Here is a 26,134-nt window from a genome sequence, read left to right on the forward strand (position 1 = left end):
AGTTCCATGAATGTTTCGAGACTCTGGTCTCAGGAAAAGAAAAATAGTTGTGTTTGATATGTTTCTAATTTTTCTTGAGATCAAAATGTGAAAGCATGTCGTAATCGTCATTGATAAGTCCATTAGTCCAACCAACGGCACGTGTGGGGGACTGCGGTCGTCACTCACCATGCTCGTCTTCAATCGTTGAAACTTAAACATTCTTTGAATCCACGGCAATCTAATTAAGCTTAGCTACAATCTTGAATCTTCAATATCATATTATCCTCTATCACGTTTAAATCTAAATAATTTCAATTACATCGCACCTGTGTTTACAATTCAAACAAGTTCATGTTTTAAACACACTTCTTTATTCGAACACGTGGGCTATGTTATTACTTGTTAATCATGTTCTAAAGTAATTAGGACACAATCATAGCTCATAGCTATTTTATAATCTGATTGCCTTTTGCTTTGATCAATATATGATATAGTGAGGTTGAGTCTTTGACAAGGTTCCAAAACCTCAATACATTTTTTAATACCCTCTTATTTTGACAAAAAGTTGGTAGTCTAGCTACGCCTCAAACGGTTTTTGATTTCCCTAAATCATGAATTGACCTCATCCATGAAAATTTTTATTTACTCTAAATTAAGGCAATGTTTGCCCATCTCTCTGATCCACCGCAATGTAAGTTTCAACTATTTTGAATGTTTTTTTATATTCAAGATCACGGTATCCTAAATATTTTTTTGACCTAAAGACTAATATGTTGGAGGTCCGGATAGCCAGTAAAGCATTATAGCCCATTCTCTTGTCACTTTTAACAGTATCGTAATTCAAACCTAAATTGGAGAACACACCAAACTAGACAAAACCCACTAGACTATTTTGTAGTGGTTAACTATTTTGTATGTTACTATGAAAGACATGTAGAAGATATACTAGACTTCACGTTCAAATACGACATACATGTACTAACTTCATGCACTTTGGTTTAATTATGAGAAGCACTCTTCTATCCGGTCAATTGACTCCATAACAATTATTTCATTTGTTTGTCAAGCTTTTGTTGATGGCGATGAATGATGGGAAGCGGACATAAAGTGACAAGTTATCTAAGAGGCTACAAAACCTTTCATCACCATTCTTGTGCCAAAGCAGTGTAAGAAGAAAAGAAAATACTGGTGGAGATCGAAAGGAACCAATAAAGTGGTGTTGAAGTTATCCACGTTCTATAAAAACGATTACTTAGAATTTTACTGTTATAAAGAACATACCCATAAAATCTTAACGAAGAAAATCATGATGAAAATAAACCAGAGATATGACATATTATCGGACCACATAGAGTAATCCATCAAATTGGTTTGCAAAGTGTAAAGTAATAATTTAGCTAAGAGAAAATTTGGTTGTTAAGCTTTTTGCTTAGGTGGGTTATGATTGTTATCTATTTGGTATGACTTATGAGCTTAGCTAATCTTTATATGATTAATTCAATTCATTTCATTAGCTGGAAGTTACCTGGAAACTCTTAATTCAAAACGTGAAGCTTAAAACAACAATAGAATAAGGCCATCCAATTCCAAACAGTCTCTCTCGTCCACTATCAGCTTTGTATATTCTACCCTTACGATGCTTCCTATGTCTATCCTCGAACCCAATGTGAAACCACACCTCCAGACCTTTCCCCAATTTGCTTCTCCTGAGTCCTTCCTGTCTTCTTCTTCCCCCTACGCATATATATAACCATCTTCACACTCTTCTTTTCCACTCAAACCACTACTCTTCGCTTTGAATTTCAAACTTCAAATTCCTTCCAAGACTTCCAAACATTAAAAATGGAACAAGCTTCTGCTCTAGACATGATCAGCCAACACCTTCTCAGTGAGTTTAGCTCCATGGAGAGCTTCATCTCTAGCCTCAACAACTGCACCTCCATCATCGATCAATCCCCACAAGCTGATGATTGCTTAGTCTCTGACTACTTGCTCCCTTCTGAACCCGAATTCGAATTCGAAACCAAGCCTCAGATTGTTCACTCCCCAAAGAAAAATTCTACTCTCAGTCACCGCAAGCCTGCCATCAACGTAGCGATACCTGCGAAGCCGGTTACGGCTACAGTTACAGCTGTGGCGCCGGCAGAAACATCTGCAGCTGTCACAGTTTCTCGGAGTTCATCTGAGAACGAGGCGCGCCATTACAGGGGCGTCAGGAGGCGTCCCTGGGGCAAGTACGCGGCCGAAATCCGTGATCCTAACAAAAGGGGGTCACGGGTTTGGCTCGGGACCTTTGACACGGCCGTAGAAGCTGCCAAGGCTTATGATCTCGCGGCGTTCAAGCTGAGGGGAAGCAAAGCCATACTCAACTTTCCTCTTGAAATCAACAGCAACCTCGCAGCGGCTCAGCCTCTTCAGGCGAGCGTAGTTGGCCGGAAGAGGAGACGGTCTGAGAGTGCCGAGAGTAACAGTGAGGATGTGGGGAGAAACAAAGCGATCAAGAAGGAGGAAGACACCATAAGCAGTGGTAACAGCACCTCACCGATTGGCTCATCCATTTCATCAGCAGCGGCAGCAGTTAACTGTCCATTAACGCCGTCGAATTGGACATCAATTTGGGATAGCAAAGACCTTGACGGCATTTTCAGTGTGCCTCCTTTGTCACCGCTATCTCCTCACCCTTGTTTCGGATACAATCAGCTTCTGATTCATTGATTACTTTACCAGAAACTACAAGAAGTTTGCTACTGTAAATATCTTATAGATGATCGATGAGTTTAATTTTCTCTGTACTACACAATATGGTTGAAGAATTCATATTGTGCTCTTCTTGGATTTGTTAATTCGTTTATTATATAATGAAATGGCTTCTTATTTTCATCATCTCACATTCTCACTTCTTTAAGCCTTTTGTTTTGTGTCCTTTCGATTATAAATAGTGTGTTCATACTTCAGCATAACGTTTAGTTACTAGTAAAATATACAAAGTGACCTTTGCGTATGGGCAACCTGCAACTGTCTTGATGTCAGGATTCAGGAGAAAACTATTCATTACTGTTGTTCTGTACAAATTAATGTCAGGATATTGTAAGATTAGCTAGGATGATAATGTTAATTATGTTTTTATTTTTATTTTTTATTAATAACTGACGAATCTTATATACGTGATGATGAGATTGAACTTATAACCAAGGATTAAAATATCGGTATCGGTAGATATATCGGTCTGTTAAAACATGGAGATTTCGGATATATCGAGAATATATCAGGGAAACCCGGGAAAAAAATATCGGTATTTTGGGAAGAAAATTTTTCTTTTCTGAAATATTTAATTTATTAGATTTATATATAAATATTACAAATATCAACTTCATCTACATCCAGAATAAGAATCTAGGTTGTTGATAAGAGTCATAAGACACACGCTGATCCACAAAAGTACAATAATCAGACCAAGACATATGACTTATATAGTACAAATTGTAGTGTTGAATATGATAATCATATATGTTTTTGGAGCTGCCGATTGTTTCCCCTATAAGTGGATAGTAAGGATGATGGAAACTGGATGACTGATCACTGACTTCCGCACATTGATTATAGCCATAAACATTATAGCCATATTGATTGTTGCCTTCTTGGGATTCATTTGAGGTTCCAGTCCCACTACCTAAACTGATAGAATCAAAACTTAGCGCAATTGAAGCAACATCTTGATCATCATTTGGACCTCTAGTCCTCCTCCCATACATGGTATCCTCTTGCGCTCCATACCTAGTACTTCTATAGCCATAATCATGAGAGGCATGATCGTAATTTTCTTCAGATGAAAAATTGTTCAATCCACCAACTGTAGAAGATTGTCCATATACAAACCCGGTGCCAGTATTTCCACCACCTTTTCCGCTTCCACCATCTTCATCATCATCTGAACTATCCGGAGTTGTTATGCCGCCCCATGCATCATCACTGTCTAAATTATCTTCTGGGTTTCCAACAACTTCTTCAGATAATACCCTTTGTACGTTGATTCCATTGACAGTTACAGTTTCAAGTCGAGACCACCACTTGTTATTGGGATATACCTCGAGGGAATTAGTTACTTCTCTTCCGGATAACATTTCAATTTTTTACAGATATTTTTTTAATATGTCAGTGATATATCGAAAATATCATAAATGTCGGAGATATTTCCTAAATATCGGTGATATTTAAGGATATTTCCTAAATATCGGGGAAATATCGTAGATACGGTGGAAGATAAGATATTGACCCCTAAAGATATATCGGTCCTTCAAAAAAGGGAGATATCGGAGGATATATCGGATATATCGTAGAGATTTTAATCCTTGCTTATGACTTCAAAGTTGTCAGTTAAACACCTTAACTAACCAAGCCACAGCTCACCGACTCACCGACTGATGAAGCATGACCCATGACCTCAATGTTAATTATGTTCATTCATATATAAATTAGGCTCCACAACTGATGAAGCATGTCTTTCCAATAAAAAAAAAAAATGATTAAGCATGAAGCATGTCTTCGATAGCCTCCATTAGATTCCCATGAACATGAACATTAGTTTACTAATACAAATTACGACAGATGATCCGAAAAGTAAATTATCAAGATTCTACTGTATATGTTCAACACAATACAATACAATGCATAAAAACGTGAAACCTGACAAGATACCAAACACTAATTAAGCCAACGAAGTTCAACATGCGTGCATTTGGGATAGACAAGAGTTCATTTGGTGTATTGTCTGTGCCGACTCAAGTGGGAAGTGTTTTTGGCAAGGTACAATAATGAACGTAGAAAGAGATGTGAGCTTGATGTTGTACTTGTTGGAGGGAGGGAGGGGCCATCATTTAAACGCCTTCAATGAAAGGTGGTGACTAACCTTTACTAGTAAGCTAGAGAAGAGAAATCGAAAATGGCTCTCTACTCTCCGGTGTTTTGGGTTTATCTAGCAAGTAGCAACTTTTTTTCTTTTTTTTGGTCGAATAGCAACTTTTGGTAATATCCTTTGTGATAATTTGCGAAGGAATTCGAAAGAAAAAGGGTGGATGGTCTGTTAGGTCACAATTTTTTCCGGTGGAAACATTCTTGAAGTACATTAATTGGGTGGCAAGATATTGATGGAAACGTTAGTTTGGTCACTGGTGGACTGAGTGAGAATTGGTCTAGCTGACGGTCAAATGAATGGGGATCACCCATCAGGTGGCGATATTGCCACCAAACTCCAAGTTGTATCCTATTTCTATTGTATGACTTCAGTTTTACGTGAGTCACAAACCAGCTGGTGTTCCAAATATCTAAGATTTAACATGATCAGGTTAGGTTATCTAGAAATCCAGTTGTTGATCTCTGTTAATGGGATCATTTAATGAGATATACTATGTTATGCTCTGTCTTGTCATTTTATTTTCAAGTTGATGATAGTGAAGCCTCCCTCACAGCCTTTCACCTCTGTATCTAGACAAAGAGCCGAGCTTCACAATTGATCTCATTCATCACATGGACAACGATATCCCTCTTCCATACACATTATGAGTTGGTTGCAGACGAGGGCCCGTAGCTCAATACTAGTTGCAGAGAGACTTGTATGTTGTCCATGGCTGCAACTCTGATTGATGATGATGTCCTTCCCAGTCCTTATACAATGTCCCCATTATACACAACAGCTAGGCTACTAGTACCAAGTGGATAACACAAAACAGAAAACAAAACCCTCCTCATAACCCTGTGGGTTGCTCTCATCATCGTCATCCCCCATGGATAAGACCCTGCATCAGTGAAAGGTCATATCCCCTCTTCGCTTTTATGGTGAAAAGTGCGTGATTCCTTTGCAGTGAAAAATTGAAAATGGTGATTCCAAAACCTAACGTATAGAAGCCCACAAGGTGTTTTCTATATCCTCCTCTATAAAATATATATAATCCTTTGCCCAACTTCTTCAACCAAAGTCCTTTACTTTTTTTCGTTTCTTCTCAAAAAAAAAAAGTCCTTTACTTTTAGTTTGAAAATGGCAGCAACCCAAGAGCAAGATGAGTCAACTCTGGAGCTCATTCGCCAACATCTCTTAGGAGACTTCACCTTCACAGACAACTTCATAACCAATCTCAACTTCGACCAAACCCCAGAACTCTACTTCCAACCCATCATCAAGTCCGAGTACTCCATATCCGAATCCGAGTCCACTTCCCCTGTTTCAAGCTGCCTCAACCCGAAACCCGAACCCGTAACCGAAGAAGAACCCATGAGCAGCGAGCCCAAGAGAAAGTCAAGCAGCTCTTCCAACTCCAGCTCGTCGACGGGGGAGGTGAGCAGGCATTACAGGGGAGTCAGGAGAAGGCCGTGGGGCAAGTTCGCGGCGGAGATCCGTGACCCGGCCCGGAAGGGCAGCCGGGTCTGGTTGGGGACGTTTGACACTGATGTGGATGCTGCCAAGGCTTATGACTGTGCTGCATTCAAGCTCAGGGGAAGGAAAGCTATACTGAATTTTCCGCTGGAGGCCGGAGAGTCTAACCCGCCGAGTAATACGGGTCGGAAGAGGAGGAAGGCGGTGAAGCAAGAGGAGGAGGAGGAGGAGGAGGAGGAGGAGGAGAAGGCGCCGGAGCCGGAGGAGTTGGAGGTGCAGAGCTGGGTGGATTGGGATGGAGAAGAAGCTTGAAGCTCTCAACTGGGTTCTCAGGATGCTCTGCTATAGTGCTGACGTGTAAGGATATGAATGTGTCGGTTTGTTGTTATTACTAAATGAATTACTGCATTGCGAGATGGTAATGTGAGATGATGATAGGGACTAATTAGAAATAAGGAGAAATGCAATGTGTAATTATTAATACAATGGTTAGGTTTTCTGTTACTATTTATATGTTGAGTTTGATAGTTACATGATAGGAACTTAGGAAGTATAGCTGCTTCTGCATTGCAGATAGTCGCTGACTCGATGAGACGTGTGAATTCGAACGGCGAGTACATAATTTCAAGTCTCAATCCGTACATAATTTCAACTTTCGAGTCTCAATCTACAAAGTAGATATTAAGTTTGGATGACAAGACATGTAAATTCGAACGGCAAATGCACAATCCCAAGTCACATTCCGCAATGAGATGGGATGAGAAATGACAGTGACGACAGATACTGAAACAAGAATGCAATTTGTAATTAATACTATTTTTAGCTTTTTCTCTTGCTATTTATGTTGAGTTTGAGTGACATGATATGAAGTATGGACCGTGTGTGCATTGTGGATAATCGATGAGACACGTGAGTTCGAACAACGAGTACATAATTTCAAGTCTCATTCCGTAATATAATTATTATATGTGAATGTCCATGTTACAGATAATCAATAAGACAAGTGAATTCGAACGATAAATACACAATTTTAAATCTCATTTTGCAACGTAGTTACTTAGTGTATGTGAATGCCTAGATTGTGAATGATTGATCAGACATGAGAATTCGAACGGCAACTAAACAATCTTGAGTCTCAATCTGTAATGTAAACATCGGCACTACTTGAAAAAGAGACATGTTATATTGCAATTTGAAAAGAGCCTATAGAGAGTAAAGACATTTAGGGGTGGACTTAGTGTATGGGAATTGCCCTCTACTGGTCTATCCACATGCTGCCCAAATGAAATGGGAATTGTAACATCTCCATAGGTGGATGCCTACATTGCGAATGATTGATTAGACATGAGAATTCGAACGGCAACTAAACAATCTTGAGTCTCAATCTGCAATGTAAACATCGACACTACTTAAAAAGAGACAAGTTTTATTGCGATTTAAAAAGAGCCTATAGAGAGTAGAGACATTTAGAGTGGACTTAGTGTATGGGCATTGCCCTCTACCGGTCTGTCCACATGCTGCCCAAATGAAATGGGAATTGTAACATCTCCATACACATAGTGCCCACCCAAAAAGTCCCATCTCCACATAAATGTGCAGAGAAAAATCGTAAGTGTGTCATTCTCCTCCATTCTCCTCCGTTCCATATCAGAAAGTCCAGAAGATATGAAGTGTCAAAACGGTGTTGACAAATCAGATTGCAAAAGATCTTGAAGAAAAGGTCAACAGAAGCTAACCTTCAACTCTTGAACCAATCTCGTGTGCCAACCGCGGCACCTAACATGACCAAAATTCATAACAAAGGAATGGATTCACATGACTGGCATTAGACCTAGTTATGATTCTACGCACAACTTGGATCCCAAAGGACCCCCCCCCAGATCATCTCAGAACTCATAATTGTCCACTTTTTCCGTACACGACTCCTACGTAGCAATAGCACGCAACCAGTTGATGAAACGACAGGTTGCAACTAGCATTTTATGGTTTTTGGATGAGAAAATTTCATATCGGGAGGGGGGGGGGGGGGGGGGGGGGGCTCCTTGATGGAACATGCAAGTTGAGACTTGGTGATCAGGACAAGAGAGATTTTTAAGACGTAGGGTTGTTGGCCTCATCGTCTTATCCAGATTGTTTTAAATGGCTAAATGTGACACAATTTGATGCTAAAGAATAAACTATGCTAGACAAGATGGATATTATATGCTGCTTTAGAAGTTTAGAACAACCCCAAATGAACTTAATTTTCTCCTTTTACTATGGGGAAAGATGTCTGCCTTTGAAGAATTGTGTCGCGTAGCATGCGCTGTAAGGTGGGTGGATGATTATCACAAATGACTTGGAATGCGAAATGAAGATGATGATGATGTGCTTACACAGTGAAACTGAGCATTCACTGTGTTGAGAGGGAGATGATATTTATGTGGAACTCAGATTTAATAGATTTTGGTCTCTGTCAATTACAACGGACTGAGTATATCCTATATCAAGAAATCTTAAAGAATAGAAGAAAGAGCTGAGAAATAGAGGAATGATATTTATGTGGAATTCAAATTTAATTGATTTTGGTCTCTGTCAATTACAACAGACTTGAACATATCCTATATCAAGAAATCTTAAAGAATGGAAGAAAGAGCTGAGAAATAGAGGACTGATCAAAGAATTAAGTGGGAGAGAAAATTTGTGGAATATTTTTTAAATGGAATTTAAAGCTATTTTAATGTTTTTCTATTTTTATTCTAGCAATTTCTCCCACTCTTATCTCTTTCTCATCCTCTATCTACCCTCTTTCTGTTAAATATCTTTACAAGAATTTTACCAATATCTAAATTAAGTGCACTACGAAACTGGATGGTATAAAACTACGTCGGAATGGTAATATACCTCAGACCGGCTAGCAGATGCAAGAACTTGTGTGCTGTCCATTTGTGAAAGAACTGGTCTCAGCTGCGTATATTTATATAGAGGTATTTTCCATGTTGCTGTTCATCAAATCAACTCCATCCTGAAACTCATTTCTCTCCAAGAAACTAGGCTGGTTCGTTGATGCAAGAAGTCTAGCCCACATTCGATCTGTCAAGTTCACTGTGTTTTGCGTCTCTGTCACACACTGCAACACCAAATATGTCATTTATAACTATATATTTTGTACTCTTTTGTCAATCATATCCATAAACCTTTAACTGCATTAACAGAAGGACAAGAATATAACACTTGCTAGCATAAAGATTACTAGCCTGGAAAGTTCCGTTTCCATAGGCCCTGAGAATTCAATTCAGTTGGACATGGATGTAGTTATTCTCTATCAGTATATTTCAGCTCTCTAATTTCTGTAAGTTATAGCCTTTAACATTAGTGTTGTTCTCGGTCAAAATAGTCGTAGTCCTTTTCCTTTCTGTTGGGTTTATTCGTTTATGAACTCGAATATTTGGTAAGATAACTTTATGCCAACCGTAGTTACTTTCATGCCGGCTAACAATACTTCAAGCAGATTATCTTACTAAGTTCTATGGTTATTAACTTTCCACTAGAAAATACGATAAGAGAGGGCATAGAAACTATAAACATCAACCAGAGACAAAAGCACCCAGCAAAATAAACTTTGCAGGGAAAGTGCTTACAGAAATTGGAATGTAGGCATGTCTGCTGTTAACAGGCCCAACCGTGAAACCACTATATCCAGCCATGGCCCCATGAACAGCACTATGAGCCAAAAGAGTGCAGTATATATTGTCTGATGCATTACTTGGAATAGCTCGTATCATATATGTTGGATCTGGAGATAGAAAAGTATTGTAAGAGCACTATATGAATACAGAAGTAGCGCCTCAAAATATTTTTTTTGGATAGAAGCACCCAGAAACTAACTTATATGAAAGAAGACATTAAAGATAGAATACACACTTTCATACATACCTATATACTTCATATTTATTGCCATCTGCTGACCTTTTGCAAAATGATCCTATGCCATAACACAAGCACAATGAGTCAGTATAGAAAACATTAACTTGCAAGTCGCAACACACGTTATAGGAAAAAAGTCTCCCAAAATGAATGAAAAAGATGGAAGATAATGAGAAAGCACTTTTTGGATTTATTGACAAGCCTGAGCACAGGAAGCTACTACTAGCCATATTTGGGGTCAATAATGATGGAAATAACCTCATAAAATTATGTGAATCAACTTCCAAAACACAAAACGTAATTCAATTATAATAATGGACTAATGTTTCATATACAAGACTACATGTGATACCTACAATTGACTGATCCAAAGGCCACACTCATTAAGCCATGAAGTATATATAATTATGAAGAAAGAATCTACCACACCTTAATCTTTTGGGTTAACCATAGACCAACGTCTAGGAGCAGCTTATTTCCGGATGCATCTTTCTGTCCAGCAGCCTGCATTTGCTGGGCAACATACTCCTGTCCTGCTCCTTCTGCTACTACGATAACCATATGTCCATTTTCTTTAAGACGCTGTTCAATAAATTCGAAAAGTCCACCCTGGCCTTCCAAATAGAATGGAGATTCTGGAATCAAGCAACAATCCTGTTACATTCAATTCAAGCATCAGTTATGTTACAACATATTCAGTTCTTTCCAACCACAACAATTATACCATTATGCACGTTCTTAACAACCATATAAAATTTCATTCATGGAGAACATTTGTAAAATATCTCTGAAATAAGGATGGCACAAATAAACCTTAATCTCTGAAATTATTGTCATAATATAAGTATAACTAGAGTTAACATAATTATTTTTCCAATACTCTCCTAGAGCTTTCACTATTCATATATTTCTTACCATTAAAAACAGTTTTGAAGATGCTCATCAAATGACATGATATTTTCAAATATTACAGGTTTTCCAGTCACCGAAATTATAAGTAGGTTAAATGCTCAAGAGAAATGGACTAAAAGTCTTACCACATCTCGACTTGCCAAAGTTGCATATGAAGCAATGAAGCCTACAGAAGAAAAATCATGAATAGAGGGAAAATGTGTTAGCGGCCTTATAGCTAATCTTAATTGCATAAGAGTTATTCATTATATTATCCAACACACATACCACTGTATCTTCCCATCAGTTTGACAATTCCGATTCCATTATCTACACTTTCAACTTCGACATGTGCAGCATTAATAGCCCTCTGAGCTTCTTCAACAGCAGTGTCAAAACCAAAAGATTTGTCTATCACCTAAAGTGAAATATCCAAAATCATACAGCAAGTTACTACACCTGTTGGATCTAAGCTTAAAAATCTTATGGAATTGACAGGCAGAAATCACGTAGGAAATTGAGTGGATCGCTTAATCAATGAGATATAATGGCTGATAAAACTTACAGCAATATCATTATCAATTGTTTTAGGAACCCCAGCAACTGCCACTTGAAGACCACGTTTCTCAACTTCCTTGACAAAATAGGCGAATGTCACAACATGCTATAACAAGGAAATGAATTCGGCTTACAGAAATATTCACCTTATATATTAGAGCTGCTCCTTTTTGGGTACCATCACCTCCAATTATGTATACCTAAAAGCCAGATTACCAATTAAAATCTCTATGGCAGTTGCTACCACTGTCATAAACTATACATAAACTGAGCAGTCCAAAGTTCCAAACAAATGAGAAACATTAGTAATGATAAATCTACCTGATTTATTCCCCGGTCCTGTATGTTATCAACAATCTTGTTGGTATCATGACCTCCTCGTGAAGTGCGAAGAAAGGTGCCACCCTTCTTATGGATATCATTGACAACTTTCGGATTCAACTTTAATGTATTTTTTGAATAAAAACCTCTATATCCTCCCTGGAAAGTATGAACAGCATTATGAGAATGTTATCCTTGTTGGATGCAAGATTCTTCACTCTAAAGAATACCGTAACCAGACACTAGCAATTATACCAACAAAAGGTAAAGAGAATTAGTTATCCTTTATGTATCCAACATCAACACGAAACAGGCTACAACAAACTTTTGACATATCCTTCAACAGCGAGAATCATACATATATAGCTGCAAAACAGTCTAAACTACACTAACCTCAATTCCAAGTATATCCTCAACACCATACATGTAGTTCAAGCCGCATACTATCTCTCGAATCACAGTGTTGATCCCGGGGCATAAACCTCCACACGTTACTATACAGGCACGCACTTCCTCCGACTTAAAATAAACCTAACATTCCAAAACTCACGTCATTACGCTTTCCATTTTCCCTATAAACAAAGTGACTCAGATAAACATTTACCTTTTCCCGAGGCCCTGCTCGCCGGAAATGCACCCCTCTAGGACTATCAGCTTGAACAACAACCTGCAAACAGTGCATAAAACAGTCATTTTACATAACTAAAGCTCAGCAACAAGAATTCTTTGCTTTTCGGAAACACGAAAAAGGATTTGCTTACTTTCTGCGCAACCGCATCCGCCGGGCTCACAAAAGTTTGCCTAGCATCACAAATACAGCATTTGTATAATCACTGAAATTCAACTTTCCAACAAAAAAAAAAAAAAACAGAAGAAAGCAAAATTACTTGACAACTGCATAAGCTTGGCTCTGTTGAAGTGGATTCGGATATGACTGAAACAATGAAATAAAGAAGATGATGCTCACAATTTAAACACGTGCAAAATTAAACTCCATGAACCAGTACAAAGATTACGAACAAAATTAGAGGTTACCGGCAAGTTTGGGAGGAAATCGGTGAGGTGAGGAACGTCTTCGAGGACGAAGCCGTCGTCGACCGGCTGATGATTGGAGCTCTGAGATCGGATTGGCCGGTTTTGGCGGGAAAGAGACGGAGCGAGGAAGCTTCTGGATTTGAGGCTCGGACGGCGGAGGTTCCGGAGCGAGATTGAGGCTTGTGAGTTCGAGCCGAGCCGGCGGCGAGGCGAAGGTAGGAGAAGAGAGGAAGAAGATAAGGAAATGGCGGATTCCATTGGAGTAGTCTCAGGTTTTCCGGTGAGTTTTGCGGCGAAGTTACAGTCAAGTGTGAAAGAAGAGGAGCTGGGAAATTGAAGAGAGTGAACGTATTGGTCCGTTTATAGCGTTTGACTTCAAAAGGAGGACACTTGGCGGGTCAAAGCAACCGGCCACGTCAGCTTAGTTTTGGAGAATTTCTATTAGGATTTTCTTCTTTTTTTTGCCCAACTCATTTCTATTATAATTACAAAGAGGACCCTATAGGAGCTTCATATTCATTCTAGCACAACTCGGAGAAGACATAGATAACTTGATGGAAATGGCAACTAATAATTTTGATAATTTTGTGTTCAAGATACATTACAAACAGTAACGAATAAATTGAATTTAGGATGGCTGCCTGCTGCTTCCTTGAGGCTCGCTGTGGAGAGAATAAACGCACAGGCACGGCCTGTACTGAGATGATGGATATAGTTAGGTGGTACGGAGATCATGGATTTCTCGGTGGTGTAAAGCTTGTGTAGCGTTGAACCACAGAGCGCCACGTTTCTTCGAGTTGCTAGTAGATTCTAGTGGAGGAAATGATCAATCATATGACGGATAACATCTTCGCCTTCTTTATGTGCAGTCTGATCTTTTACCTGCAAAATGTTCACGATGGGAAGTTGTTTCTTTAGTACGGTCAGGTCGGTGGGTGTGTGAAGATGTGTGCGTGTACAGAGAGCGAGTTACAGACCTGAATGACACTATGAGCAGCAAATCTCTGTTTGCTGCAGTGGAAACTAACATCTACTTTTTCCCAGGACACACGAGAAAGGCCTGTCACTAGTTCCCCTGCACAATGAATCCAAATAGCAATACTGTAAAGCTGAGCACATATTTATATCCTGGACTATGGAGATTGGAGAAAACAAAGGTATTAAGGTATCTAATCACCAAAAGAAAAAAAAAATGAACACGGAATTTAACCGCATACCTTCAAGCTGGTCACAGTCACTGCCATCCGCTGAAGTAGGCTCACACTGCTCAGCATCATAGGCCTTGCAGTGTTCTTCATATACAATATGTGGATATTTTTCATCAACAGTATCCTCCCACTAATAAGTAGAAGACAATATTTAGTATATAGCAACCAGTAGCTCCAGAATTTGAATTAGAGTGATAAAACTATGCAGAAGCAATACCTTTGGCAGTTCACTATTACGTCTAATGCTTGATGTTCTCCAGCCGACAATATCTTTAGAATAGTCGTTATTGAAAACAGACGGTTAATAAGAGACAACCAAACTGGTAAATACGCATTAGTAAAAACAATATTGCTTATCAGAAAAGGATACGGTCATATCCCACATTTGAATATGCCACCCTACGTCTGAAACTACGCAATGCCGACCTGTCAAAGACAGAAAGCTCATTCCATAAGTAAATAATCAAATACATTCTTGAAAAACGTCAAACCTCATGATCCCAATTGCATTATACAATTGTATACACAAGTAACATACATGAAATAACATCCATCACAGTCTTCTATCATTCGTTTAAGCAGCGGAGGCTTTCCATCATCATCGTCATTAAGAAACAAATGGCGACCTGTTCTCCTAAATATCAAATGGATAACTGCACTAGCAAGTTTTTCGAAGGCAGGTACACCAAAAAGGAATGGTACCTATAAAAGTGTGAATCAATTCGTAAGTAAAGCGGACTGCATACACTTCCAACTGGGTTACTATTGAATATCATAAAATAAGAACAGCCTAATCAATAGAAGCCAAGAGCGTGCTCAGATGTTCTTTTAATTTGATTTTGTGAGGTTACAAGCTCCGTTTATACAAACAAGCTGAGAAACACCCACAAATAGTAACTTCATTTTGTGACTCCCTCTTCAATTTGAATTCTCTTCTTCCTTTTTTTCCTTTTTGCATGAAGACGCAATCAGGATTTATTTTCAATTTTTTTTGTGTGCAACTAGGATGTAATATAGATAAACTACAGAAAAATTTATAAATGCTCAGGATGAACAAGTGCAAAGGCATTTACAGTACCTGCTTATTACCCCTAGAACCAAGATGTGGTGTAGCAACAGTGATGAAATTGATAGGCTCTAAGCCACATATCGTACTCTTTGAATCCTCTTCACAGCCATTAGGATGTGAATTGTCTGTATTTTCACCCTTAGGGGGTCTATATAGTCTCCCAATTGCATATCTTGCCACTAATCCTCCCACAGAATGTGCCACGAATGAGATCTTACGTAAATTTGGCTTTCTTTGAACCAGTTCGCCAACCTAAAATTCACATATGTAATCAACAACGATACAAAGCAAACAGCAGCAATCATTTTTGATGGATAAAGTATGTATAATTTATCCAAGTTTGAGTATATTAGGAGGACAGAAATTTAGAACCTCTATTGCCAAGCGCTCTCCCATTACATCCACACCATCCAGGGTCAGTATAGAGGCATTCCGTTCACTACCTGAAGACCAATATAAAGCAACTTAGTTTGTCTACAATGATATCAAATAAACAACAAGTATCAACATTGTCTTCATTTCATTTTTAGCAATTACTGAGAAGTTGATGTAAATACAAGAAACAAGCAAGGAATCAGATTCCCAAAGATAAGGTTTGATACCTGCTCCTACAGAAATGTGAATATATGGGAAATTAATACAAAACCACGAAGTGAAAACTACAAAAGTCTGAATGGGCCCACATTTTAAACCAATCTTTCCTTCTACATAGAGTAACACTAAGTGGCAAGTAAAATTTCAACAAAATACTCTGGAGGATATAACGAAAACTCAACCTTCAGAATCACTTCTTATATCATAATAACATCAATAACAGAAACACACACACACACCAGCTTCAGGACTTAGAAAGATAGCAGGTATCACAACTGAATGCGCATTGAAAGAGATTGGTCCTCACAATGAACAAGAACTTTGTCGGGGAGCATTTTAACAAACTGCTCTGCTCCAAACTTCCAATCTGACTGACTGCATTAGCAAATACACAACAATATCAACATTTCGCAAATGTACAACTTCCAACACTATAAACATATTGTATCAAAATTCAAAGCAGATAAACTTCCGGAAAACCGGGACAGAACTTTGTTCTTTTTTCTCCTAAGAAATAACACAAACTAGTTTAGTACATAAAACTAACTCTAAAAGACAAAAATAATGGAAAATAATCAACAAATTTTAGTAACTAACTCCAAACTAAACAAACCAAAATCACCATGTAAACTTTACTATTCTTCGGAACTGAAATGAATTCTAACAAATTGAGGACGATATAGTGATACAGATTCAACTTTGTTCGCAAAAAATTATGAAATTGAATAATTGGCGATCAAATTGAAAAAGCTTATTAAGGCTGACCTTCCCATTATTCCGTGAACCATGACGACGAGATGGTCGGCAGAGGAAGAATCGGACTCCTTAGCACTCCAGACAAAGCGGCTACCATTGACCGACTCCGACGAGCACACTCCGTTCTCTTTGATGACGACGTTTTCCATGGTGATTGCTATAGCGGTTGTTCGGCTACGCGCATTGGGCGCGAGTATGGTATGCAGTCGGATAAGAAAATCGAAACGATCACGGAGGAGAAATGAGAGTGGGAAATTAAAATGGAAGAAGAGAAAGGCCGGTGATGAGAGTTTGTTGTTTGTTGCGACTGTTGATGAATGAAGAAACCTGAGAATGAAGGAAACTAAATAATTTCCTGAAAATGAAAATAAATAACTGAAAAGTTTTACTCTGGGGTTAAATGAGAGAAGTTACTAATTGAGATTTTGTTGGGGGTCTTTTGTTTGGTGATAATGCTATTGGGAATAATGATTTAGCAGAAAAAGGTGTCATGTATAGTCATCGTCAAATTAATACATGTTGAACACGGAAATGAGATTATGTAATATCCTATTTTCTATCCACGGTGAGTTACTGATGTAACTCTCTTATTTACAAGTGAAATTATGTGATCAAGTTTTGCATACGTATTATATGAGTAGTGTTCATGAACAAAATATGTAACGTATACAAGTTATAGAAGTAGTGATCTACAATTATCGGGTGACTAAGAATTCTATGATCAACAATACTGCTGGTTTAAAACAAAATCTGATATTAAAAGGATGATTGTAAGTGTGTTTTTTTTTTTTAACAAGATGAATGTACTACTTTATTAATATGCACGACGCAATCTTAACTATTTGTAACAATTCATATATTTGACCACTATGTTTGTATATTATTTCTTTTAATCTTTACCAGTCATGTATATATGTGAAGATACACACAGTGTACAGAAGATGCTCTCGATGAATGTAAGAGTTAAAGTCCTAATCTTTAAACATAATTCCAAATCACTGATTTTGGAACGTTAAAGGCCAGTTGGTGATTCATATAACACTTGAAACCTATTGTTTTGTTACTGTTGTGATGAAGTAAAAAGAATAATGCAAAAATGGTTTTGCGCTTTAATAATGCAAGAAATGGTTGGTTATTTTTAGGCGGTTTGTTTTGTTTGTTGGGTGGAATTTTTAAAAGACGAAAAGAGATTAGTGGACGAGACGTGAATCCATTACAAGGATGAGATCACTACAGTGTGAAGCAAGCGTCAAGATGAAGAAACGTGTCGGCTTTTGCGGCAAGGGTCGGTAACCTTCAACGCGGGTGATGCAATTTTGTAGTTCCTGGTCGACCAGCCCCAATAATAGAACTGCCCTCGCAGATTCTAGATTTCAACCATATTTACACAAAATATTCACACAAAAAAACAAAAGAAAAGAGATTCGATTTTCAAATTTTATTGTCATATCATTAATCTCTCATTTCTCGACATTTTTGCCCAATTATAATTATACTATGTAATTTCGGTATGAAATGCAGGTGAAGTTTTTGTCGCTCTTCTACAGAGTATTTGTAATGCCGGTTGAACAATTCTAGACTTCTAGTTATTCCACTGCCTCAAGCCATTTCCTTGAGTAATGGTCATCATAAAGCAACCTGTTATTTGAAGTCAAGGTTTACTCACACAAGCAAATGGGGATTCCTTTTAACCGACATCAGAGACTAATGACAACCTAAAGGATTTGGACCTAGCTTGTTTGAAAAACAAATGCCCTTTTGAATAAAAATGGAAGAAAAAGAAAATCAATTTTCTCAAGGTACATATATGAAGGCAATATTGCTATTAGGGCCGCTTATGACTTATCCTCCTCCAAGTAGGACAATGACATATTGACATGGAGTTAGGTTGGGTTGTGCAACATGTAGCATATAATAGTGATCTCTATCTATATGGATCTATCGTCATTATTTATGCTCTACCAAATACTTTGGTCCAAGTGAATGGACTCATCTCAATATGTCCATTATTGGAAGACCTACAGCACAATATGAAGACATCTCAATTTGCCCAGAATAAAATAGAAGCAAAAGGAAAGTTTTGGTTTAGTTACACTTCATAATGGCCTAATGCGCCATATACACGGTTATTGACAAATTACCCATCAAGAAATAATCACCTCAAAGAAAAAGTTCAAAACGAAGAGAAAATGCCAAGATGGGGACAAGTCCTTTCTAAGGCACTAGATGCACTGATAATGTAAATTGACATCTTTCTGGTGCACTACAACTATCCACTAATCATCAATGGGGTTTGACAAAGGAAAAACAAATGGTAGAGAAATTGCACTACAGCAAATGAAAACACTCAGCTAGATGAACAACATTACAGAGATAGAGAGAGCTTGTTAAAATGCATAATTACACACATTACTTCACATAATTGCTGAAAATGACGGTCTAATCTATTGAAAAGAGGCCTACCTCAATCATCAGAGCTATATTCACTTGATTCTTCTGGGAGAACGGCAACAGCAGCACAGCAAAATGACTCTTTGTCCTTCAAGAGAAGACAGCTTCCATCTGAATTCCATTTCAGATCAAGTATGCTGAACTGTGGTAGAGGGATACTCACACAATAAGCACCTCCAGGAGTCCACATGTACAAATGAGAGCTTCCGGTGCAAACAACAAGACGTGTGCACGTAGGATCCCAGACTGCTGCTCGGATAGGATCTTTCTGCACCAAGATAGCTGCAAGTTCAAGATGGCGGATGTCCCATATCCATAGAATACATGGCATGCTATCATTGCGAGTACAGATATATTGGCTATCGCTGCTCCATGCCAGTAGACCTACAGCAAAATCTCATTGTTAGTTTTAGCCATATGCTCATAATGATTAATGAATCTATATGGAGTTTCTTGTAGCACCTAGTTAATGGATAAGATAATTATTCAAACAAAACCCAAAATCAGAACACTGAAAGTGAATTTGGACTTTGCAATTCTGCTTGCACATAATATATTTCAAAAACTCGACTCAACAAGTAACTAAAACTTTCATCATAAGGAAATAAAACACTTCTTACTTAATGGTCGATAGTATTACTTTCCGCATCAAGAGCATCTATCACAACCAACCCGCTCACATATGCATATTGATAATTCAATGGCATGTAGACCTTCAAATAAAATGTGTTTACTCAAAGTCCATGAATATAGTAGGCTCAGTAGCTCACATTGCAAAAATGAGGTATTTTCCTATTTCTAATTTTATGGTATTGTCAGTATTCCATACAAACTTTTTAATTGATAGTGGACTCTAGTATAATCAATAAGAATCCTTAAGTAGGTGACTGCAACTTGAATTTCCCCAACCAGCTACATTTATCCAAAGTTTGAACGGGCTCAGCCATTTCATGGCGTAGTCATGGACAAAGAATATTATCTGATGATTTGGCTCATGTGTTTATGAACACTCAGTTTCTAAGTGCACATCTTCTCTACTACTGAAGACTAGCTAAACATAGACGGGTTCAATTTTCATTAAATTACTTTCTTTATTAGTTAAAGGCTTTCAGTTGCAGTGTTACGTGAATAGTTGCACAATATAGCATTCTTAGAGCTATCTTTTTATATGCAATATACATTATCAGAGCTATCTCCATAACATTGTTAATAGACATATGTGTTTATTTAATCAGTGCTAGACAACAGGGAGAAAGGGCTCACCAATTCCTTGTTTTGGGTTAGGTTTGTCACCAGGAGGCTTCTGAAAAGGCAAAGTGATGGGCACTTCTGTAACCTCATACCTAACTCTGATGTGTCCTTCAGAAGCATCTTCTAGAAATGAAAAGAGTATATGAATATGGGGAAAAAAAAGTCAAGTTATCCAATGAGATAAATCCTTTAATGTTTCAAAATAATTGCAACCTTTTGAGATATGCACCAGGTATCATGCTTACCATTATTTCCACGTTCAAAATCATCAGTCAAGCATAACTCTGACATATCGAGTACTAGTGGCTCATCCACTTCCTGGCATTTAAGGAATTACAAGGTGAGGAAACCATTTAACAATCTGAAAGAACGTGATGCCTGGTTATAAGCATTAACAAACAATTACCTTGAAGACAGCAGCACAACACGGAGCACGAACAGTAGATAGATGCATAAATTCTGCAAAAGTCTTCCATGTCAGGTGATTCAAAACCCGCAACATCTGATCATAACTACCCACTGCTAGAAACTGGCCACAGGGAGACCATGAAACACTTTTTACCCCCAATCCACTTTCATATGCTTGATACTTAAATAGGCACCTTCCATCTGGGGAGTATATTAGAACCTGTATCAAACAACACCATCATAAGTTTTAAACTAAAGCCTCAGATGGATAAATTGCTGGACAGTTCTTTTCCTTAATAAAGCCAAATACAAAATGAGTTTGTCACCTTATATTCAAGAGAAGAATCCCATATCACTATTGCACTGTCATCAGGTGACCATTCAGCATCAGCCAAGTCCACTGTGTCCACAGCATATACACCCATTATTTCCCATGTTTGACAAGACAGAAGATTTATATAATCCTTGCAATCGCGCCTTGTGCAAATTGCAGCGAATTTCCCATCTTTGGTGAATGAAACCCCCTTTGAAAGATGCTTAGGCCATTGGACATGTACACATGCTGTGTTTAAGAGAGACCAAACTGTTAAACGCAGTTGGAAGTCTGATGTAGTAAGTATATGACGGCTATCTGGGCTCCACCTAGCATAAGCAATGCCGGCAGGACCTTCATCTATCTTGCATGTCCATTCAGGTTGGGCCAGCGACCATGCCTGTATCATTGGTCTTTTATATAGACCACAAAGAATATACTCAGAATCAAGAGCCCATTCAATGTAGCTTATCTTGTCCAAGCATGAGAATAACTGCACAACCTGCACATGAGATTAACTTAACTCCTGAGTACAAGATTGATTACCAATTCACTTATTGAGTCAAAACAAAAGTAGTAGAATAGTAGATGAACGTAAAACATGTCACGACTTATATATAGGAAGTGTGAATATAACTGTTTTCAGCATTGCTTTATCACTACTTATGTTCCAATCTTAGAGTGTATATTTCTACATCCACATAGACAGAATAGCTCACGCATACCCTCAACATGCATTTTGTTTTACAGCATAAGAGTAAACACATCAGAATGGAGATGACTTGAACATCTTTCATGTCAGTGATGCATGAATGTACTGTTCACCAGAGAGGCGGGAGAGCTCATCTTAATGAGCAAAGATAAGCAACTACATTGAAAACCACAGGTTTTCATAAACACATCAGGTGTAACAAACATCAAGATGACAACTATCCTCCATGGAATACTTGCTAGTGCCTCAATTAGAGCACGCCACCTTAACATACCTAGTTTCAAGTTGCTCTATGAACAAAGTGTCTCCTTATTAGTGCCTCAAATAGAGCACGTCACAGTAACTAACCTAGTTTCAAGTTGCTCTATGAACAATAGTGTCTCCTTACTACACAGGCTTATGAATGCACAGCAGCCAAAATCGACAATTCCAATCCCACAAAAGTCCATTTTCTTGATCAAAGCCATATAAGAGTCAAAACGCAACACCGATCCATGTCTGCTCTCATCTTTCCTAATTCCATTTCCATATAAAACACTTCCCAAAGAAGAGTCCCATCCATCTATCAACCCTCAGTTAAAAAAAAATCACCCCGAATTCGGCAATCCTCCACCAACCTCAAATCAAACTCCAATTAATCCAATTTAAACTCTTATTTAACTAAACCGATAGCTAATCAACATGAAATAAGCTTCAATTCTTCACCAAACCAAACCGAAAACAGCCGACACAAGCTACGAAGCTACATTTTCTTTACCTAGACCTCAATACAGACGCTAAGATCTACAGAATTTCAGCTCAATTTACACCAAAATTGGTCTCCATGAAAAATGTAGTTAAATAAATTGAAAATTTCACCAGTTAGAACATTTCAAGCTTCATTTCTCGGCGATTAAACGCAGCGTTTAATGAAAGGAGAGGATTAGGCGAGGGAAGTACCTTGAAGGAGAGAGTGTCGCGAATCACGAGGCGGTAATCGACGGCGACGGCAATGTAGCGAGCATTGGGGGAGAAGCAGCAAGGACCGGTCTGCTTGAAAGCCTCGGTGAACTCCATCGAACAGTCGGATCAAAACTACCGAAACGACGCGGTTTACAGACTCATTGATTCGCCGCCGGAGATGTAGCTGCCGGAAGCGTCGCCGGTTGACGAGGTCCTCACTGTTTACCGGAGAGTGTTTTGAGATCTATGAAGAAGACGAAAGAGTGGATTTGATGAGTGAGTGAGTTTGAAAATGTGGGGATGATATTCGAATTGAGAAAACAACCCGACCCGGCCCAAGTTGACCCACCTTGTCACTCGGTACAGTTTTTGCCGCTTTTACATTTAAATTTGTGTCACGTTTACTTGGATTAGAAAATAATTATGAACCGAAAACATCTGAAGTAATGAAAGAAACCAACTATAATCTCCTACTTTATTACTAGAATGTATCATGCAACTAGAATATCACAATGAATGAATAGATCTTGATTCGGAGACTAAGAGATTCATGGTTAATCACCATTAGTTTTACATTCAATGGTTGAAAACAAAATAAGTTTACCTAAAAATAATTTTCTCCACTATTATATTTACAACCGTTGGTGATTGAGTATAAATCTCTTGATTAATAAATCACTAGGTGAACATTGTTGTTTATTCATAAACTCTTCTCCCCTATCGCAATCCAAATTATTGCACTATTGACTTCACAAAGTGACAAATCGTAAACTCTTAGCACCCGAGACCCTTCTTTATCATCGTTGGTATCGAGACTGCACCTTCCATTATCTTATTACGGACACTAGAGAGGAAGAGGAAGGCGAATCAAATTGCCCTCTGAAATCTAATTCAACTCTTCGGCTTGGGGTTTGTCCTTTTGTTTGTTAAGAAATTATACGAATTAATCTACTTCAATTATGTGTTTCTAGATTCTATCTCAATTATAAGTTCTTAGAATCTATCTCAATTATGGATTTTTATGATGACATCTACCGCAATATATCACATAATTCAAATTTCTTTTCATTTATTCAATATGAATGAAGTCTTTGTGATATCTACCACCAGAGTACAAGATTTTGTTAGGTTCCTCAAGAACTTTTGTGATCATCCCTAATTTAAAGATTATGAACTACGTCGAAGTGAACATATCTTTTCCCAATCTATGTAACAAGTTGCATCTTTATTTATAAAAAATATGAGTAATTATTATGATCAATTTTATGTTAGAAACAATATCTTTTATCTTTGAATTATTTATTTTAAGTCTTCTACATTCAATATATGCATTGGCATTCCTATGTCTCATTTCTTCTATAGAGCCAAGTATTTGATTCCCACATAACTTTATTATTGATTGTCTGGCAAGACTTTATGTTTGCAGTGAGTGAGATATGTGGTTTCTTGGATGAAGAAGATTCGTGATATGATATAGTTATGTGAATGTTTAATATATGATGATATAGTGTCTGCTTTATGAGCCAATGACATGTATGCTTTATTTGCTTATTTTGTTTTGTTTGTGTTGTTATATTTGTTAAACAACTATATGTTAAGAAAACTCTAAGACATCCATAATTAATGAATGCGGGCAAATTCATGTGAAAAACATCACACTTTATGAAGATAATAATATTTTTTCTTTACATCACAAATCGAGAAGAAAATATTTGTAAAATGACACCCCAAGGCTCCAAATATGTTCAACTTAGCACACATGTTGAAATTTTAGATACAATAATCTCATAAGTTATATATAACTTGAAGTTTTAGCTGCTATTTGTCACAAACTATAACTTGGTTGCCTCATGCATCGTGTGTTACGAGCACTTCGAAAAAATGTTGGATAATTGATTGAGTAGCCAACACAACCATCAGTCGATGACAGTTGATAATTGGTTACAAACCAATTTGGTTGGTACAATTTCTATCTCTAATTTCTTTTCTTTTTTGTGTTAGAATGTCAATTTATGTCACAAGGTAATAATTTATAATTAGTTCTTCTTGATTTAAGATTTTAGAATGCTAATTAATAAAATGGAACATCTTGATTATGAATCGTTGAAGTCTGAGTGTTATGGAACATCTTGATTCATGATTAATAGATTGAGTCTTGTCACCTTACAAGTAGGATAATAAAAACATGAAAAACATTCAACATTCTCTTATTGATATCGGAAATTTATTAGTTGTGTTCATTGATGAGTAACTTTTGAGTTTTATGAAAGAACAATTAAAAACATTTTAAATATATTAGTCTAGAACAATATATTTGAACGTTCTTAAAAAAAAAACAAACAATAGATTCGAAAGTCATGAGAAGAGATTGTGAAAAGTGAGGTGTAGACTTGATCATATTTCATAGAGTTCAATGAATATGAGATTTAATTAATAAATTAGCAATATCATCATTAAAAAAATGATACACCTATAACGGAGTGTTGTGGATGAATTTTCCCGCAAGAGGACGTTAAAAACTAGTAGAGATGTTATGCAACTATCCCTTACATGTTTCGCTTCAAATCAAATATATCAAAAGTCACCATTATGTACGAAAGAAGTTCAAACACAACCAATAATAGTATATGCACCATTAACTGGAAAAATATATTGCAAACGACGACTTTAATACATGTTCAACAACTGACAAACACATTTCTAGCCCTCTCTTCTTATTCGGATTAAATGTTCTTATAATTCAATATCAAAATCATAACGGTTGTTGTCCGTGAGAACTCAAAAGGCACGTGAATTTATAATCTGAACAAACATTTCTTGAGATTTGTTGACAATTCAGTTCCTCAGTCGACACTTCCTCATAAATCATCATGTATTTGTTTTTTTGATTCACTAAGCTTGACCTAATGCCTCATGTAAGAATCTTTTTTCTTTTTCGGGTCAATGTATTTATATTCCATCGTGAAGCCGAAATCCATATAAAAAAAACTAACGATTGATGTCCATTAGAATTCGGAAAGTACGTGAATTCAGGGTTTAGGGTTTAGTCTGAATATACGGTTATTGTCATTCACTGAACATCTGAAAGTTGATATTAATGCTTAGGAGAATACTGGTTCCATCCCGTCTGTACAAGACACAAGTCCCGTCCACCCAAATGAATCAACCTATGAGTAGTCATTATGTCACATCCCGACCCTTATATTTTTACCTTATTTACTAGCGTGATTATAATAAGAATTTTTACCGTTCCGATCATTGAGTAAATAGTTTAATTGGTCCCTAGAGGGGTTTCGGGGACGATTATGTGCGGAGGATAATTCGTATGAGGAAAATACGACGACGGTAAAAATGGTAAATTTTAGCTAGT

At 37.5% G+C, this 26,134-nt stretch overlaps 5 protein-coding genes across 5 annotated transcripts; 2 read left to right on the top strand and 3 right to left on the bottom strand.

Annotated features, from left to right (window-relative positions):
- Positions 1-1,531: 1,531 nt before the first annotated feature.
- LOC101295082 (ethylene-responsive transcription factor 5-like) lies at positions 1,532-2,881 on the top strand. Its single transcript, XM_004307731.1, has one exon. It carries the CDS (start codon positions 1,825-1,827, stop codon positions 2,695-2,697), a length of 873 nt encoding a protein of 290 aa, XP_004307779.1. The 5' UTR covers positions 1,532-1,824; the 3' UTR covers positions 2,698-2,881.
- A 3,071-nt stretch (positions 2,882-5,952) lies between these two features.
- On the top strand, positions 5,953-6,835 carry LOC101295372 (ethylene-responsive transcription factor ERF106-like). The gene has a single exon (XM_004307732.1). It carries the CDS (start codon positions 6,014-6,016, stop codon positions 6,659-6,661), a length of 648 nt encoding a protein of 215 aa, XP_004307780.1. The 5' UTR covers positions 5,953-6,013; the 3' UTR covers positions 6,662-6,835.
- Positions 6,836-8,890: 2,055 nt separating this feature from the next.
- LOC101301920 (6-phosphofructokinase 4, chloroplastic-like) lies at positions 8,891-13,318 on the bottom strand. Its single transcript, XM_004308975.1, has 14 exons — positions 13,061-13,318; positions 12,913-12,959; positions 12,787-12,826; positions 12,630-12,692; positions 12,419-12,556; positions 12,026-12,184; positions 11,851-11,904; positions 11,712-11,780; positions 11,435-11,564; positions 11,293-11,333; positions 10,685-10,909; positions 10,265-10,313; positions 9,970-10,124; positions 8,891-9,458 (listed from the first exon to the last, which is right to left on the bottom strand). Exons 1-14 carry the CDS (start codon positions 13,316-13,318, stop codon positions 9,306-9,308), a joined length of 1,581 nt encoding a protein of 526 aa, XP_004309023.1. The 3' UTR covers positions 8,891-9,305.
- Positions 13,319-13,613: 295 nt separating this feature from the next.
- On the bottom strand, positions 13,614-17,020 carry LOC101295660 (putative lipase YOR059C-like). Its single transcript, XM_004307733.1, has 10 exons — positions 16,697-17,020; positions 16,239-16,306; positions 15,710-15,780; positions 15,347-15,589; positions 14,807-14,970; positions 14,639-14,694; positions 14,486-14,538; positions 14,278-14,398; positions 14,038-14,135; positions 13,614-13,942 (listed from the first exon to the last, which is right to left on the bottom strand). Exons 1-10 carry the CDS (start codon positions 16,834-16,836, stop codon positions 13,871-13,873), a joined length of 1,086 nt encoding a protein of 361 aa, XP_004307781.1. The 5' UTR covers positions 16,837-17,020; the 3' UTR covers positions 13,614-13,870.
- Positions 17,021-18,665: 1,645 nt separating this feature from the next.
- Positions 18,666-22,962, bottom strand: LOC101295951 (WD repeat-containing protein WRAP73-like). Its single transcript, XM_004307734.1, has 6 exons — positions 22,762-22,962; positions 21,124-21,612; positions 20,796-21,017; positions 20,635-20,707; positions 20,402-20,509; positions 18,666-19,522 (listed from the first exon to the last, which is right to left on the bottom strand). The coding sequence occupies exons 1-6, from the start codon at positions 22,876-22,878 to the stop codon at positions 19,152-19,154; spliced, it is 1,380 nt and encodes a 459-aa protein (XP_004307782.1). The 5' UTR covers positions 22,879-22,962; the 3' UTR covers positions 18,666-19,151.
- Positions 22,963-26,134: the final 3,172 nt, after the last annotated feature.

Source organism: Fragaria vesca, linkage group LG7 (assembly GCF_000184155.1).
Source record: "Fragaria vesca subsp. vesca linkage group LG7, FraVesHawaii_1.0, whole genome shotgun sequence".
In the NCBI taxonomy this organism is placed as follows: domain Eukaryota; kingdom Viridiplantae; phylum Streptophyta; class Magnoliopsida; order Rosales; family Rosaceae; genus Fragaria; species Fragaria vesca.

Bases quoted from the DNA above. Each gene is read 5' to 3' on its own strand.
- LOC101295372 (XM_004307732.1), top strand. From the start codon at position 6,014: ATGGCAGCAACCCAAGAGCAAGATGAGTCAACTCTGGAGCTCATTCGC.
- LOC101301920 (XM_004308975.1), bottom strand. From the start codon at position 13,318: ATGGAATCCGCCATTTCCTTATCTTCTTCCTCTCTTCTCCTACCTTCG. The intron at 12,557-12,629 runs GTAAATGTTTAT...TTGGAATGTTAG, and splicing joins GAGCAGGGCCTCGGGAAAAG to GTTTATTTTAAGTCGGAGGA. The intron at 11,781-11,850 runs GTGAATATTTCT...TATTTTGTCAAG, and splicing joins GAGCAGCTCTAATATATAAG to GAAGTTGAGAAACGTGGTCT.
- LOC101295951 (XM_004307734.1), bottom strand. From the start codon at position 22,878: ATGGAGTTCACCGAGGCTTTCAAGCAGACCGGTCCTTGCTGCTTCTCC. The intron at 20,708-20,795 runs GTAATTGTTTGT...CTTAAATGCCAG, and splicing joins GTTGTGCTGCTGTCTTCAAG to GAAGTGGATGAGCCACTAGT. The intron at 19,523-20,401 runs GTGAGCCCTTTC...ATTTTGCTGTAG, and splicing joins TAACCCAAAACAAGGAATTG to GTCTACTGGCATGGAGCAGC.
- LOC101295082 (XM_004307731.1), top strand. From the start codon at position 1,825: ATGGAACAAGCTTCTGCTCTAGACATGATCAGCCAACACCTTCTCAGT.
- LOC101295660 (XM_004307733.1), bottom strand. From the start codon at position 16,836: ATGGAAAACGTCGTCATCAAAGAGAACGGAGTGTGCTCGTCGGAGTCG. The intron at 14,539-14,638 runs GTATCCTTTTCT...ACTATTCTAAAG, and splicing joins TTCAAATGTGGGATATGACC to ATATTGTCGGCTGGAGAACA. The intron at 14,399-14,485 runs GTATTGCTTCTG...TCTACTTATTAG, and splicing joins GTAATAGTGAACTGCCAAAG to TGGGAGGATACTGTTGATGA.